The 15,825-nt window shown below is 44.0% G+C and overlaps 1 protein-coding gene across 2 annotated transcripts in view; it reads right to left on the reverse strand.

Moving 5' to 3' along the window:
* LOC143352922 (irregular chiasm C-roughest protein) overlaps window positions 1-5,969 on the reverse strand; it is a 304,492-nt gene extending 298,523 nt beyond the window's left edge. For both annotated transcript variants that reach the window (XM_076785958.1, XM_076785957.1), the window contains exon 1: window positions 5,723-5,969. In XM_076785958.1, the coding sequence (XP_076642073.1) occupies window positions 5,723-5,823 (101 nt within the window). In that variant the 5' untranslated portion in view covers window positions 5,824-5,969. The remainder of the gene's footprint in view (window positions 1-5,722) is intronic.
* Window positions 5,970-15,825: the final 9,856 nt, after the last annotated feature.

Here is a 15,825-nt window from a genome sequence, read left to right on the forward strand (position 1 = left end):
GAAAATTAGGTTATCTTCGTTCATTCGTTCGGGTCGAGAGGCGTACGCGGATATCGGTGCCGCACACCGAACTCCTCCGCAATGGTACGATTAAAGCCGTAGGATTATGAAACGCGAACGAACGCGAGAGCTTCGGCCGTTTCGAGTGTATATGCATGCATGCATGAACGTTCGTACACGGCTGGGAAAAAAAGGGTAAACTCGCGGAGAGAGAGAGAGAGAAAGAGAGAAAGAGAGAAAGCTGTATGGAAGGGTGGGGGGGGGGGGGGGTCGCGTAACGAAGGAGTTAAAGCCGCAGTTACATCTTCTCTGACGTTATTTCACGTCGCGTCATGGAAAATGTAGCCGCGGTGAGCCAATTAAAATACACGCTCGGATTACGAGACGCGAGGTCACGAGGATTTCGAGCATTAGGCAAATGCGCCACGCAGAGGACGCATTGACATCCGCGGCCCCGCGTAAAAACCGGGCGACCCGACCCGACCCGACCCGACCCGACCCGAGACACAGCACCGAGTCGAGCTGCCTCGACTTTTGTTCCAAAAATTATTCGAGGTAGTTCTCGCGGATTTTTTTTTTACTACCCGTCCGCCATAATCCTGTATCTTTACGACGAGATTACGCGGCCAGTCGTTGCTCCGTTAAGTATCTCGCGAATCGCCGGCATACTTTGGATTGAAGATTGTCCGATTTCCGACGGGGTTTCGACGCTGTCGAAATATTGATATTCGGGGGGTTGTTCGGGGTAGTTTTTCGCGCAGAGCGAGCTCTCTTGGCGCGCGGGGTTCGTTATCGAAGTAATAAAACGCGCCCCTCGTCTCCGCCATTACACCGAATTAACACTCTGTCGAGAATCGCAGGATTTTGATTGCTCCTAACTCGCGCGCGATTCCCCGCCCGCTTCGAATATCGCGCACGGCCTTTGAGCGCTCGGTTCCCGACCGAAGTTTCCCGGGAATTATGAAGTTCCGCGGCAGCCTCGCAAGATTGGCAATTTCAGGAATTTATTGTCGTTCGTTGCGTTCGCCGACGATCCGTGACTAATTGGTACGCGCGACCCACGGGCACCCGGTACCGTTTCCAGCCGTTCGTGAATGAAAAATTCCAGCCGCCCTCCGACCAGACTGCAAACTCGAAAGTTCAGTACCGAGCAACAAGTTAAAGAACGGCCGCGACACGAAACTGCTTCGGGAATGAAACGTGCAAATTCCACTCCAGCCTCGTTATTGCGAAATCTTTGCAGGCCTGCCGCGAGCCGACGATGACAACGACACGCAGAACGTATCGATCCTTTACCATCCGCAACACGCAATCCTAAATTCTATCAAATGGCCTGACGCTTCGCCGCCACGACTCTGCGACGTCGACCGGTTAATTCACCCTCGATGCACGTTGCACCGGTGTGGTTGTTTCGGTACTTCTCAAAAGTTAAAAATTCACCCTTTGCACTCTCGGCGCTATTTTCATTCTAAAACTAAATTTTTCTTTCGTCTTAGAATATTTTCATTTTATTCGTACGAAACGTTCGTGTCGAAGTAATTTACATGCTTTGGAAGCGTCAGCTGACGATATTCGCCGAATTCTAACAATGATGGAAAAACAATAGTGCGCAAGCAAGATTTGACTTTGAAAGATGAAACAATTTTGAGAAAATCGAGACGAAATTGGGTGATCACTTTTTTGAAGATGACTAACACACATACGCACTATTTTCACCACAGTCACTAGGTAGAACCAAAGCACTATATTCTAAATTTCTAAATTTAAAATCTTCAATTTTTAATTTTTCTTCCGTCTTAGGATATTTTCATTTTGTTCATGCGAAACTGATACGATTTCCACATATAATATTTAAATGTTTAGTAATCTGTCAAATACAGATTTTGTAATGTAGCAAATAGATTGTAATGTTTTTTGTAATTTCTTGGAAATAATGCCACAACAATTTCTAGCGGTGCTTCAGAGTGACCACTCGAGTGCAAAGGGTTAAAAATTTGTGTAACTTCAGTCGAAACGATTGGTTCCTAACTTCCTTTGATTGCGGTTAATATTACAGGAATTATGAAAATGTTTCCATCGGAATCTTTCGAATAAATTTCTTTATCGAAACACATTTCAACTACCGAGCAATAAATGCGAGTGATGTATATTGCTTTGTGACAGTGACAAGACTGTGTCCATTCGGACTTCACACAACTTTTATTGTCATATCTGCTTCAATGAAGAAGTTCGTTCAAACATTTCCGATGAAAACATTTTTACAATTACAGTAATTGTAAAAGAAAAAATTAGGAACAAGTCATTTTGACCGGTCCGGTGGTTCTAGTGTGAAAATAAAAATTGTATGAAGTCTAAATGCGTCACTATTACAACGCGATATACGTCAGTCGCATTTCTGACTCGATTGTTAAGGATTGTATCAGTAACCCTTCCGACGGCAACAGCAATTTTAATCGTGCAGAAATGAAACAACTTTCTTTCAAATCTCCTAATCCTTCACAAGTCTGCTAACAAACTTCCGTTAGTAAATTTATTTTTTATTTATCGTTTATTTTTAAGTGGTCGCATTAACAGCTACGTCATTAGCGACCACATGGTTTACAATCGAACATATCTTACATGTTACTTGAGGGGAGGGTCACGGTTAATATTCACATTGTGACGGGGTACAGCAAAAAACAAATTTATAACAGTTTATATATATCGATAGATTTAGAAAACAGGAGGATGTTTGTTGTCCTCGCCTAAATTGTTAATTTCGAAATCGCAAAATATCGAAATGTCCGAATATCAAATAACACTGTCGGTGCGTTTCCAGTGGTTCGGTATAATTTTTTAAAAATCGGCCCAAACGATCCTACATTTTTTCCAGCAATTAGAAGCACCGGTTTGCCAAATGACGTGCAGAGAAGATTTCCGAAAAATTGCAATCAGTAGCTAGGTCGTTAGATCAGCAAGAACTTAAGACTGATGAAGTCGAGCGTTTCATATCTGACAATGTAACAAACTGAAATGCAAGTTTGATAAAATTTAAAAAAAAAAAATACTCGCAGGTAATAAAAATGAAATATGGATCGATGGTGGGTTTCTGTGTAGAACAAGCCGCTGATTAAATTCCGCCGACGCTTTTAACAAGCACCCTACCATTTTTGCGATTTACATAAGTACATTAAGCGTTATCGGATGGAGCATTTACAATAAATCACAAGACCAGCGAGGCCAGCAATCGAGCCCAGGATTTTAATCCCCTTCGGTCAGGGTGGACACGCCGGACATTCGGGAACATCTGGCCGACGCGTCTTCCCGTGTTCCTATCCGGCACGCAACGCGACGTTCCGGAGGACTCGTTCCCGTTCTCTTTCGACAAATCCTTTCCCCCCCTCGTTAATTATGTGCCGCGCATTAACGTGACCATTAATCACCGTGCAACGATCTAAAGCACGTCTTTGTCGTCGGCCGTATCCACCGGCCCCGTAAAACGTTTTCATATCGACCGCGTAAATTTCTTCCCGGGCTAATGCCATTAAATTCCCTCGCACGCCATTTAATTCCCACCTGTCCGCCGCACTGTACCAATTGCCAATATTGCTGGATAAAAGTCATTTCGGGTGACTATCATAAAATCTCCTAATTTTTATTGCGCGCTACCCAAGAACCTTCCGAACAACCGGGGAAGCATTTATTAAAATTAACCGTCTCGGTCAAACTATTCCAAAAAAGTTAACAAAATAATATATTAATAATAGAAATATAATATATTAATAATATATGCAATAATGAATAGAAAACGGTAACAGTATTTTTTTTTGGTAATATATTTTTCACGTTAAATATTTTGTCACAGGGGGGTGTGTACTGTAACGCAAATAATATTTCATTACTAGACTGCGGATCTTTATGCAAAATAAAGAAACTTTTCATTGATTGCAAGACAGAGAGACCTAACAGGAATTGATTTCCAGCGATTTTATGAAGTCCTAAGAGATGTATTGGTACGGCGTATGGTTCGTGAGAAACGTATTTTTACCATAAATGCATAAAATCCACAATCTATTCGTTACTTTCAAGTTTACGTTAATTCATAATAGACTGTTGGTAACCGTGTCTTTCTTACAGAAAGAACCATTTTTTAGCTGCCAAGAGATCCTATATTGCAAGATATTTCTATTTTTATAAAACGAAGTTTGGTCACTTCGTGCGTAGCGCAGAACATGCTTGTCTTGTATTGTAATTTGTGCAGCAGCAAAGTACGGTAATTATTTCCCGGAAACAATGTCTAACATTTTCGCTCGTATAAGTTTCTTGACACATGGTGACAGGAAAAGTGGAAGACGGTGAATGCGTTCTGTCTTCTTCTACGGCACTCTTTAATAACTCCGTTTTGTTGCCACATTTTTAGTCAATTCACCGCTACAAAAATCCTTACGTACACTTGATTACGAATAAGTATAGTTGACGCGACTCCAACTTTATAATTTAACCCTTAGCACTCGAATGGTGACTCTGAAGCACCCCTAGAAATTGTTGCGGTCTTGTCTTGTGTCTTTCAAAGAAATTACAAAATATTTGTTGCATTACAAAATTTGTATTCAATAGATCACTAAACATTTAAACATTATATGTAGAAATCGGATCAGTTTCGTATGAATAGAATGAAAATATTGTAAGACGAAAGAAATATTTAGTTTTAGAATGAAAATAGCGCCGAGAGTGCAAAGGGTTAACAAGTTAACTGCCACGTCAGTCACGTATGACTGACAGAGATTTTTGACTAGGTTTGGACATTCAGTTTTATTGCGAAGTATCCAGATAAACCGAATTTGTCTACAATACATTCAAAATTTCTAGTTTCGCTTTCATTAATCAAATTACTCCGATTTCGTAAGAATCTCCGGGAACGATATTTGGCACTTAACGTGTTAATGTTCTTTCCGTCTTCTTCTGTGCCACTCTTTAACAACTCCGTTTTGTTGCCACATCTTTAGTCAATTCACCGCTACAGAATCTCATCCTGAGGTAAATGTAATCACGAGTAAGTATCTTCGACGCCAACCGTATCAATTAACAATCGTATTTAAAGTGGCCCGTTCCGAATTTTGCCCAGCTAGATTGCCAATTCGCAGCACTGCGCCCTGCATTTCGCAGTGGATGCTTCAACGACGCCTATCATTTACCCTCCGGCGTCGTCCCCCGGAATCGTAGAAAACCCGTGGCAGCGCGTTGTCGACGGAAGACGCGTAATCGCGACAACCGTCGACTATCGATCGTCATCGTGAATATTTCAAGACGTGTGGCGCAGACACGCGTGCAACAACGCTGCTGCGCGCCAGAAATCGAGAAATTCGCCTGCGTTTCCCGAGCGCCATTCTGGGTTTCAACGATCGTTTTTCTTTCCTTTTGCATAATTTTTCTCTCTCTCTCTCTCTCTCGCCACCCTCGCGTGGCAGAGAAAAACCACGTCAGCGCTCGCACGTGTGAGTAAACACGCGAGAGAGCCGGCCGCTCGTTGCTCCGAATTTTACTACACGAACGCACACAGCCGCGAGATCCGCGCACGCGACGAAGCGTTGGAAATTATTCCCTTCTGATTCGAGATTAACCGTATTACCCCGAAACTACCCCTAACGATCGCTGTCGTTGTTCTCCGGGACGGCGAAAAGATCGACGATTATCGCCGTTCGCGTTCGTTCGTTCGTTCCTTTTCTATTATTCGTTCGCCTACCTGATCGCCTCCCGTTGCGTCGTCGATCCCCTAATCGGTCCCACGAAATCCCTGGCGTAAGAGCGCCGGCCGGCCTCCGCGTCCAAGTCGGAGAAATCCATGGCGATCGCGGCGAAGAATCCGTGAGGGGGATGGTATCGTCACTACCGATCAACGTGAACGCACTATATCAACATTGCTCTCACAGAGCCACGGATCAACCAGACACCAGATTACTATCCCGCGAATAGGCACGAACGATGCGTCCAACGGATCTTCGAGAACACCCTTCGATCACCGGTCGAACTTCCACCGATCTATCACGGATCAACTGTCTCACACGTGCTATCGGAGTACACCTTGGTACACTTCTCCGCGCGATCACTTTAACTGCGGACACACTGTTCGCGGTTCGCACTTCTCCGCAGGGTAATCCATCCGGCAGTGTAGGAAATACCAATCACTTCTCCCGGAGCAGCTTGTATCTCTGGTTATCCACTAACACACTGCGACATACGGAACAAACGGGAGGACCACTGTTACTCGATCTGATCGAACGGTGAACGACGCACGAGGCACGCAGCTGTCAGGAGGAACCGATCGAGAGGGTGTCGAGCAGCCCCGCCGATCTTGGTCCGTCAGCGTGCAGCATCACGACATTCGCGATTTTCTTTTCTACACACGGTCTACACACTCGCGTGGATGACACTGGCGGCGGGACGTTCGGGAGCAACGAGGAAACCACTGTGCTTCGTTTCGACGCGCGAACTGAATGTCGTGGACACGCTCGCGTCGAACGGGTAGAGCACGGTGCACGCACACACACACTCTTTCTCCGGAACAAGTTAGTTGTTCTCCGCCCACCGTCGTTGTCGGTCCGTTTTCGATATTCGATTATTTTCGAGAGGTTTTCGGCAGACGTGCGCGAGAGCTCCACACGGATCAGCCGACATCCGACTCGCGCGAGAGTTGATACGAAACTACTGGCGAGTTCTCGGTCGAGCGTACTTGCATCCCCACCACCGGCAACGGCAGCTCACCCCCACCCCCTGGCCTCGCGTAGGGCACACGCGCCCCTTCCCCCTCCTTCTAATGGGCACGCACCGAGCTACCTGGAGCGTGACACACGCTCACGTTTCTGGTGGGGGCTACGGTCGCGTGGCGGGTTGCCTTCGCGGTGGGAGAACGCGCGAGGGCAACGGGGTACGGGCACCGAACGAAAGGGAAGCGGGACAGTAGGGACCCGCGGGGAGGGCGAGACGGAGAGACCGAGAGCGAAGGAGAGACCACGGCGAGTCCGCGCAAGCGCGTTGCTCTCCTGCGGGAATGTATCCTCGTGAATGTTGGGGCTAAGTACGGAGCCACGGACATCCGTACGTACGTACGTACGTACGTACGTACGTACGGGATAACGAAGGCCGTAGGTGCAGAGACCTCTGCGCTTTATGCGCCCCCCGGACGATATACGCGATTCTACTACGAGGCGGCGGGTGCACGCGATTCATTCGAAGGTTACGCCGAGGGCAACGGTCCCTCTTTACCTCCTTTTCGTTACCCTTTTCTCCGGGGTTGTTTTCGAATGATCAGCCAACCCCGTTGGCCCCGAACACCTTCGATCCGCTGTCCACTCGGCCCGAGACAGCGGCTGCTAACGAGCCTCTGCGAGCGGAAAGAGCGCGCAGGAGGATGAATCTCGGGTCGCCGCGCCGAGGAATATCAAACAGGCCTCGTCGGTAGACGTTTGCTCGTATAATAGCGCAGCCTTGAGCGCGATATGTCTTCGGAGCTTAGGTTTCGCTCTGCCGAAGGGTAAACGTTTGCCATCGGCAAATATTTGCCAGCCGCCGTCGTTCGCGGCGGGGGATACTTGTCCGCTTCCTTCGACCCCGGAACACGCGTCCGACCCTGCGACCGTGTCTCGTCATGAAATTTTGAATGCGTTTCGAATCCTGTTTCGACGGCGTACGAGCACCGCCGAATCGGCACGCGCACGCGCACGCGACGCTCGATCCTGCGGCATGCGTCCTACGGGAGGAATGCGGCCGGACAAGTGTGCCGGAGAAACGTCCCCGGTGACGAAGACTATGCCGCGGAGGACGAAGACGTCAACGGTTGCGATGCGATGCGATGCGTGCGCTGGGAGACTCTCCGGCGACGAGCGCACAGTGGTCTGACAACGCGATTTTACTGCCGAAAAATCGAAATGTCATTGGAACTTTCTAAAAGTAGGTAATCACGTGTTTTTGAGGTAACGAATCTGATACCAAAAATTCAAAATTCAAAATTGCGGATTCAATACTGCGCACATGTAGTCTGGAAATTCGGTTTTTGCGGTCCAAATTAAAGAGACACGCGTATCGAGGTTTTTTAACCCTTTGCACTCGAAGCCATTTTAACTCTAAAACGAAACATTTCTTCCGACCTAGAATATTTCCCTTCTATATATATTTCGTTCATGCTACACATACGAAAATGGTGCGATTTACTCGTACAGTAATGAAAAGTTTAGTAATTTATTACATACAAACAAATTTAATGATGTAAAAAATATTTTGAATAATGATACAGCAACTTTTAGTGGCGCCTTACAGTTGCCATTCGAGTGCTAAGGGTTAACATTTTTTTCAATATATTTTAGTTATTCAGTTTAACTGATATAACTAATGTGTGTAATATGATTATATGATTTATTTTATAATTGTAATTATGTAATCATGAATAAATATGCTATTTACTTTATATATGTATGTATATATATATATATATATATATATATATATATATATATGCATAAATATGTGTTACTATACTTATATAACTGATGCTTTAAGCACATAAAACTCAGTAGAATCCTTCTGTATCGATAGTTCGACTCGAATATTCGGTTGAAGACTAACTAGATCGAAAAGAATTATGCTAGAAGAAAACCAATTACTATGGTAACAAACAGGTCAATTTTTTATAAAGAATCATACATCCGAAATTTTTTTCTATTTTTCAAACACGAACGCTGTTTTTATACCGGCTGTTCACTTGAAAACTTTCCAGCCGAATATCTCGAAAAGTATGAAAGATGTTAAAAAAGTGTGAAACGCGTGCCCAAGGCAGTATCAGTTTTTTATTTGGAGGGCGTTTTCAAGGTCATTTGAAGGTCAACTTTGTTTTTTCAAATGGAAACCTATATTTTTTTATTATGGGATCTTATTGTACGTAAAAAGACCAGCAATTCTTCAATTCTTTCTTCTTTGGGAACTATGAAGTGCGAATAGTATACCTACTTTATACAATACAAAGTGTAGAGTTTGCTATCCGGAGAATTAGTGTTTCTCCTCGTTCAGGTCAATATGAGACAGCGAATTTTCCAATTTCAAGTTCAGATTTGTGATCACCGACCCCAAAAACGGCCTAATAACAATTTTCAGAAGCAGAACCAAAAATTTTTTAATAACTTAATAGCTGATCCTAATATTAATGCGTGCGTCTATATAATAGCCTTTCTAAATAAATGTAACCTACGTGCCTAAGAATCTTTGTTTCTTTTTATATCGTTGCTAACGTTTTCGTTATACCATACATTATACTATGTAATACTCTGTATTAAACACTATGTGATAATAAATCTCATAAGAGATTTCCTAATATGAAAAAAAAAAAATTTTTTTTAATAAGTTGTGAGGTTTTGACCACGTTTTGGCGATTTGTGACCACTGTGCGACGGGTATAGTGCCGCTTCATCTGCCGGGAATATTGCTTCGTTAATAGGAAACTAGACGCCGGCGAATATTTTACATTTATACGCGACAGAACAGATAATTGACGGATCCATTCGGATACCGATTGCCGATCGCGCCGGCCCACTTTGTACAAGACTCATTTTTAATTCAGAATTTCACCCAGACGGAGTTCCCAGAACTCCCTGCGGACTTCGAGCAGCAGATGGATAAGATATTGCAGAAGTTGTCCGGGAGTTTCGAGAAAGTCAATCGAAGCGTTTGAAGAATTTTATCGATAGCACAGCGGCCCGAATAATGGAAACGCTGTTCGTAAGCCGCGCGTTTTGATTAGCAGATTATACAGTGTACAGCAGCATTGTTACTATTAACAAATGGATCGTAGCTCTTTCTGTTTGTATTACCATATGTGCCTAATATCCATGTGTGGACAATGATTCAATTTCCAGAAGAATTCAAGTTGTATGCATCATTGCGCGCTAGTAAAAATTTACAGTCAAACCTGTTTTTGTGCGGTAGATACGGATCGCATAAAAGAAACCGTACAAAAAAGAATATTCGGAAACTTCATAAATAGCTATAACAAATAATTTTTTACAACATATTAACCCATTTGCGTCATAAGGAAATATGAAAAGAAGGCCTTTATCACATATAAATACATATAAATACAGAAATGACTACAAAGAACTTCATATTCCAGCATTATAAGAAAAAATGTGCTTTCCGAACGAAATGAATAATTAAATTGCACATGCAAGCATTTAAAAAGAAGTTTAATTTCTCATTTTAAACACGGAGAAATTTTCAAAATGCACATAACTCGATACTAGTCGTCGTGGTCCAAAACGTTCAGAAACAGGTTTGACTGTATTAACAAAAGTTATACGACTTTCAAAAGCGTCCGAGTATTAGTGGGAGTCACTGTATACTCTCAAAGATATTATTACTGATAGCAAGTTTAGGTGTACAAATATTTTGTTTTTCAGAGAAATCGCACAAAACAAATAACACAAAAAAGAAAATCGCATAGAAAAGGACCGCACAGAAACAGGTTTGACTGTATTAACAAAAGTGATACGACTTTCAAAAGCGTCCGAATATTAGTGGGAGTCACTGTATATTCTCAAAGATATTACTGACAGCAAGTTTAGGTATACAAATATTTTGTTTTTCAGAGAAATCGCACAAAACAAATCGCACGAAATAAAAATCGCATAGAAAAGGACCGCACAGAAACAGGTTTGACTGTATTTTGAAGTAGAAGTATTTCGATCGTTCGGTCCAGCCATTGTAAATCACGTCTCGACTACAGAGATTACATGGCATCGAAGAGCTTGAAGAATTGTCGGTAGAGCTGGATATAAGTAGAGACGTCTGCGAGTGGCATGACAGACGGATGTGAATAAAAGAGCAGGCAATCTGGATCGAATCGGTTTAATTCCGACTGAAAAGTGACCAAGGCGGAAACCGGGGGAATTCCAAGACGGATAGAGCAAACCGCGCAGTGACATTACGTTCGACATAGCCAACAGTGATAACGAGGAACGGTAGCACGAGGTTACGTGCTTCCTCGGGAGGATATTAATCCGTAATGATGCACTCAGCCCGCTGGATCTTCCAAGTTTGAGCGCCGCTATATAGACAGAGAGATATCGGGAGTAAGAAGCGGAGCGACAAGGGAACTGAACTTGCAACGCTCCGACGACTATGGCGGCGGCCTCTGCAGCATTCGCCCGCAGCCAACTTTAATTGAAATTAATCCTCATGAATATGCCCAATATTTTCGATCCGTCGCCAATCGACTTTCTACATCGTGAATTTTTCTCACCTCGCTGCTGGTCGTCCGACAAGACCGATTCTTTCAACGAAAGCTAATAAATGTTTGACTCTTTGCATTCGAAGCTATTCTAACCTCAAAACGAAACATTTCTTCCGACCTAGAATATTTCCCTTCTATATATATATTTTTTTTTCATTCAATTTCTATTCAAATTCTATTGTTCAATTTCAATTTACTCCTACAATACTGAAATGTTTAGGAATTTATTAAATACAAACAAATTTAATAATTGAACAAATATTTTGAATAATGATACAGCAATTTTTAATTTTTATTCGAGTGCTAAGGGTTAATTGTTAAAATTCTTGTTTTAACACTTGCCCACCTTGTTGGATCCCTCATTTTCCTACAACTAACCCATTTGCATCATTAGTGTATACAGCCGGCCGCCAGAATAACTTGGTTGCTATTGGTGATAGGAAAAAACGCATCAGGCCAGAATTATTTGGTATCGAGGAGCTGATTATCCGATGTTACAAGTTTTCTGATAGGTGGAGGCATCAAGGAGATATGAAGGTCATCTCTGTTTTCTTAAATGGAACCACATATTTACGATTGTAGCCCTTCTCGAGACAATTTCAACGATATAGTCATGCAAGGTCATTCAAGGTTATAAACGTTAACAGGGAGGAATAATATAAATTCACTGTTAATGCTACGTAATGGGATATTTTCTTTGTTATCGAAGCAATCGTACCGAGTCAATTCAAAATGTAAACAAAGTGCTACAATCCAAAATAATCTGCTACAACAGATGCAGAAAACGATGACCAGTCACAGAAAGACAGTGTCTGAAGGTTCGCCCACTGATTGCATTATGCATTATGCGATGATCAATAGCAGCACAGGCTCCTTTTATACGGTCCAGCATGTCTCTTTTAAATTAAATAATATTTAAATATTTATAATGAATACATAAATCTGCTGCTAGGCAAGTCGTTGAACAGTTCCACAAAGTTTTTCAAGCTGCAGATATTAACATAAATTCGAGCAGAAATATCAATGTAATATAAGGAAGCGTAAACCAAAGATAACAGAGTAGGAAATGGTGCAATAATCGGAATAAGAATAGGAATAGGCAGAATATAGGTAGAGTAGTCAGGGTAGGGATGGGTGAGTCAGAGAGAGAGAGAGAGAGAGAGAGAGAGAGAGAGAGAGAGAGAGAGAGAGAGAGAGAGAGAGAGAATGCGTGGATAAGATAGTTATTTTGTGGTAATTATAGGTTATTGTAAACCGAGTCCAATTCTTGGCCGTAAGGCTGAATAAAGCAATATTATTATTATTATTATTAACACAAATTCAACATCGCCCGCTCTGCAAAATTTTTTCTATATCCTCCACTTCAAACGTCGCGTCGTCTGAAAACCCTACAAAGCGAACGTGTCTACACGAAACACTTCAGGGCTCCGAGGATCAGGAAACCAGTTCAGATCCGAACGCATGCATCGAAGCGCTCGAGCAGAGCGAGAGTAGCCTACAGGTCGGTCGGTCCGCAGCGGCGTAAAATAATTTCCCATTTCCTCGCTTTTTTTCTGGTCATTTTCCTGGCCCCAGAAACCGGCTAGCAGGAAGTGATTTCCTTCCTCTATTTTCGTAGGAGAGGAACGACGCCTGCGCGACCGAGTCCTGCGGGATCGTAAAAATGTATAGGATAAAGGAAGTGGAGGGGGGGTAGCAGGGGGAGGGTGGAGGTTAAGTCGCTTCCCTCCAGGTGCTCCACGGGTTTTCTTCGGACGATGAGAAATGTCGGTCCCTCGGGAACGGGAGACACTCCCGGAGTGGAGGATCTTTGGCTGCCGGTAAATCCTCGGACACGAGATTAAGCGGGAGGCTACGGGCTTAATTGATTTTCTAATGTACCGTATTAATGGATTGATCAGGGACGGCGACCTCGATGCTCGTCGTTGTCACGCGTTCGACCGTCGCGACGCCGGATATCGACCACCCTCCTCCACCCCCCCCCCCCCATGGAAATCGTTCGGGTGGCTGGCAGCTATCGCTTTCAGCGGCACGAAGTCGATGAACCGCGTGAAACGACGAGTAATTACCCGAAAGTAACTGCAACGGGTAACGGGTAACGGCGTCGCGTCGCGCCGCAATCGCTGTAAGCTTAATAGAGACGCGCCTCTTTCTAATCTCGCATAATGTCCTCTCTCCGCCGCGTTTTCCACCGTGGGAAATTCCAGTTAACGTCGTCTAGTCGGATATCCCGCAGAATCTGTGCTCGCCGTCTTCCTCTGCGAATATCGAGAAGGACACTTTTCTTCCGGCGTCCCCGTCGACCCCTTCGCCGTATCGAGTCCCGGGGTCGCGGCGGTCTCGCGACGAGAATTCTCCGGAGGAACTTGCGCACTCTCCTCGGGAAATCATGTTGTCTGCCCCCCCCCCCCCTACCCGGAAAAATATCGTGGACTCAGCCGGGGCGGCTGGCTTCCTCTTAAATATTACAGGAACTTCGAGCGACAACGTTTTCCCCGGCTTAATGGTAGCTTCCCGACGCCCGAACGTTTCGTACAGTTTAAATTTTCAAACTGCTTATTGTCTGCGACGACTTCCTTCCCCTCTTCCCTTTGGAAACATTTTCCCCGGCCGGTTCTTCTTACGACGGGTCTTCCTTCTTGTTTCGCGCTGAGCCACGCGTCCAAAATGGCGCGCTGCGCACGCGGTGCCATTCCGAGGCGATCGCTTTAGATACCGCTCGTAACGCGACTCGTTGCATTAGCCGGCGGGTTCGGATCGGATCGCGTCGGAGATTTCATCGCGCCGGAGATTTCCGCTCTATCCCGACGCCGACGTGTTCAAGATCGACTCGCGATTGCGCTCGACAGCGGCGCGTAAAACGGCGTGAAAAAATAATAGCGAGCCGTGGCCGCGTGCCGAGCGCGTTCCGTACTCGCCGTGTCGCGCCGCGCCGCGCCGCGTCGCGCAGCGCCGATAACGTATCTGAGAAGCATCGTGATTGATGAGCAATACGCTCGAACGTGACGACGCTACTCCGAGCGAACGGGACCCGAATCAGTTTCGGGATGAATAAGTTAATGCGTAGGTATCTCGACGGCGACAGGTAGGCCGTCTTTGAAACGCGCGCTCCACGCCAGTTATCGGCATGTCTACGTCACGATCTGTATCAGTGGGGTTGTCTATGGCTATACCGGCCGTTCGATTGCAAGCGTCGAATATTTTCAAGCGCCATATTAGACGCCAATTTATTACGAAAATAAAGAATAAGAATTTGGGACGAGATTTTTAGAACAAACTCATCCGTTCGGATTTTTGTCGCAGGTTGACTTGTAGAGTATTTGTCATACGGAGTTGAACACTTTGTGTAGCTCGTGTTAAGGGTGGGCCAAAATTTAGTCGCCATTTTTTAGGCGCTTCTGATAGTCTGACAAGAAATGTTTCGAATACACGTGAATCAGTTTTCAATAATCCGTGTTAAGTCATTACATCATTAGGAATTTGACGAAAAGTTTTATTTCAATGAAAAATCAAGGTCACCTTGAATGAAGAAGTTGATATTAAGTAATACTTTATTCAGTATCAATCATTCTATTCAGTATCAGTTTAGTATCAGTTTTCTTAGAATATTTGAATCTCCTTGAAAAAGTCGTTACCTAATAGCAATTTCTTGGTTCAAGGTCAACTCAATGTCATAGTACAGTAGGTCACCGAATTCGTCTGGAAATCTCCTTCAAATCGACAAAACAATGCGATTAGGTATACATAGTGCCCTTTTGAAGGATAATTAATTCAGGATAATCTTGACTTTTTGTTGCAACAAAACTTTTTTCCAAGTGGTACAATTTGTAGATAATTGGCAACTGATTAACTTTTCTTCGAAACATCTATTTGACAGACTGTCGGAAATGTCCTAAAAATCGTGGGGACTATATTTTAGACACCCAGTGTAGACTCCATCATGTCTAATAATCACTTTAGTCGCAACGATTGATGCTCTATTTTGTTTGTCTGCACTAAGGTTCCTAATACAAGGAATTGACATAGTCGGCAATGTGAGGCGAGTTTCCAGGTAACTCCACAAATTTCTCCACAGTTTCAGATAAGAAGAAATTTCAATGGCCTGTGGAAGTCTTCCGCCGGAAATAGGTAAGTCAAAAATCTTTTATAGACAGTACACTTCTGAAAACACGAGACCTTAAACAATCACCTTTGCGAACAGGTTATGAGACAGTTTGCTCTCGGTAGTGGTTCGCGTTCTTGTTATTACCAGTGGCGTTACTACCAGTGTGACGTAAATGTTAAGCTGCCCCAAGGTGCTGCTATGCGAACAGCCTAAATGTCAATGACCGGTGCATACCCCACTGATACCCCAGACAATTTACTTACTCTAGAAATGCATCTGTTCCACTGCGGCAAAATTCACTTAGAAGCGATTCAGTCCGAAAGGTCGTTTCAAGAGGAATACAATGACCTACTCGTGAAGGTCATTCAAGGTCATCTAAGGTCAACTGCAATAGAAAAGTTTTAAAGATATTTCTGAATATTCCGGCTAGTACAAGCGTTCGAAATGGCAGCCTAAATGTCAATGA

Source organism: Halictus rubicundus, chromosome 3, assembly GCF_050948215.1.
Source record: "Halictus rubicundus isolate RS-2024b chromosome 3, iyHalRubi1_principal, whole genome shotgun sequence".
Lineage (NCBI taxonomy): Eukaryota > Metazoa > Arthropoda > Insecta > Hymenoptera > Halictidae > Halictus > Halictus rubicundus.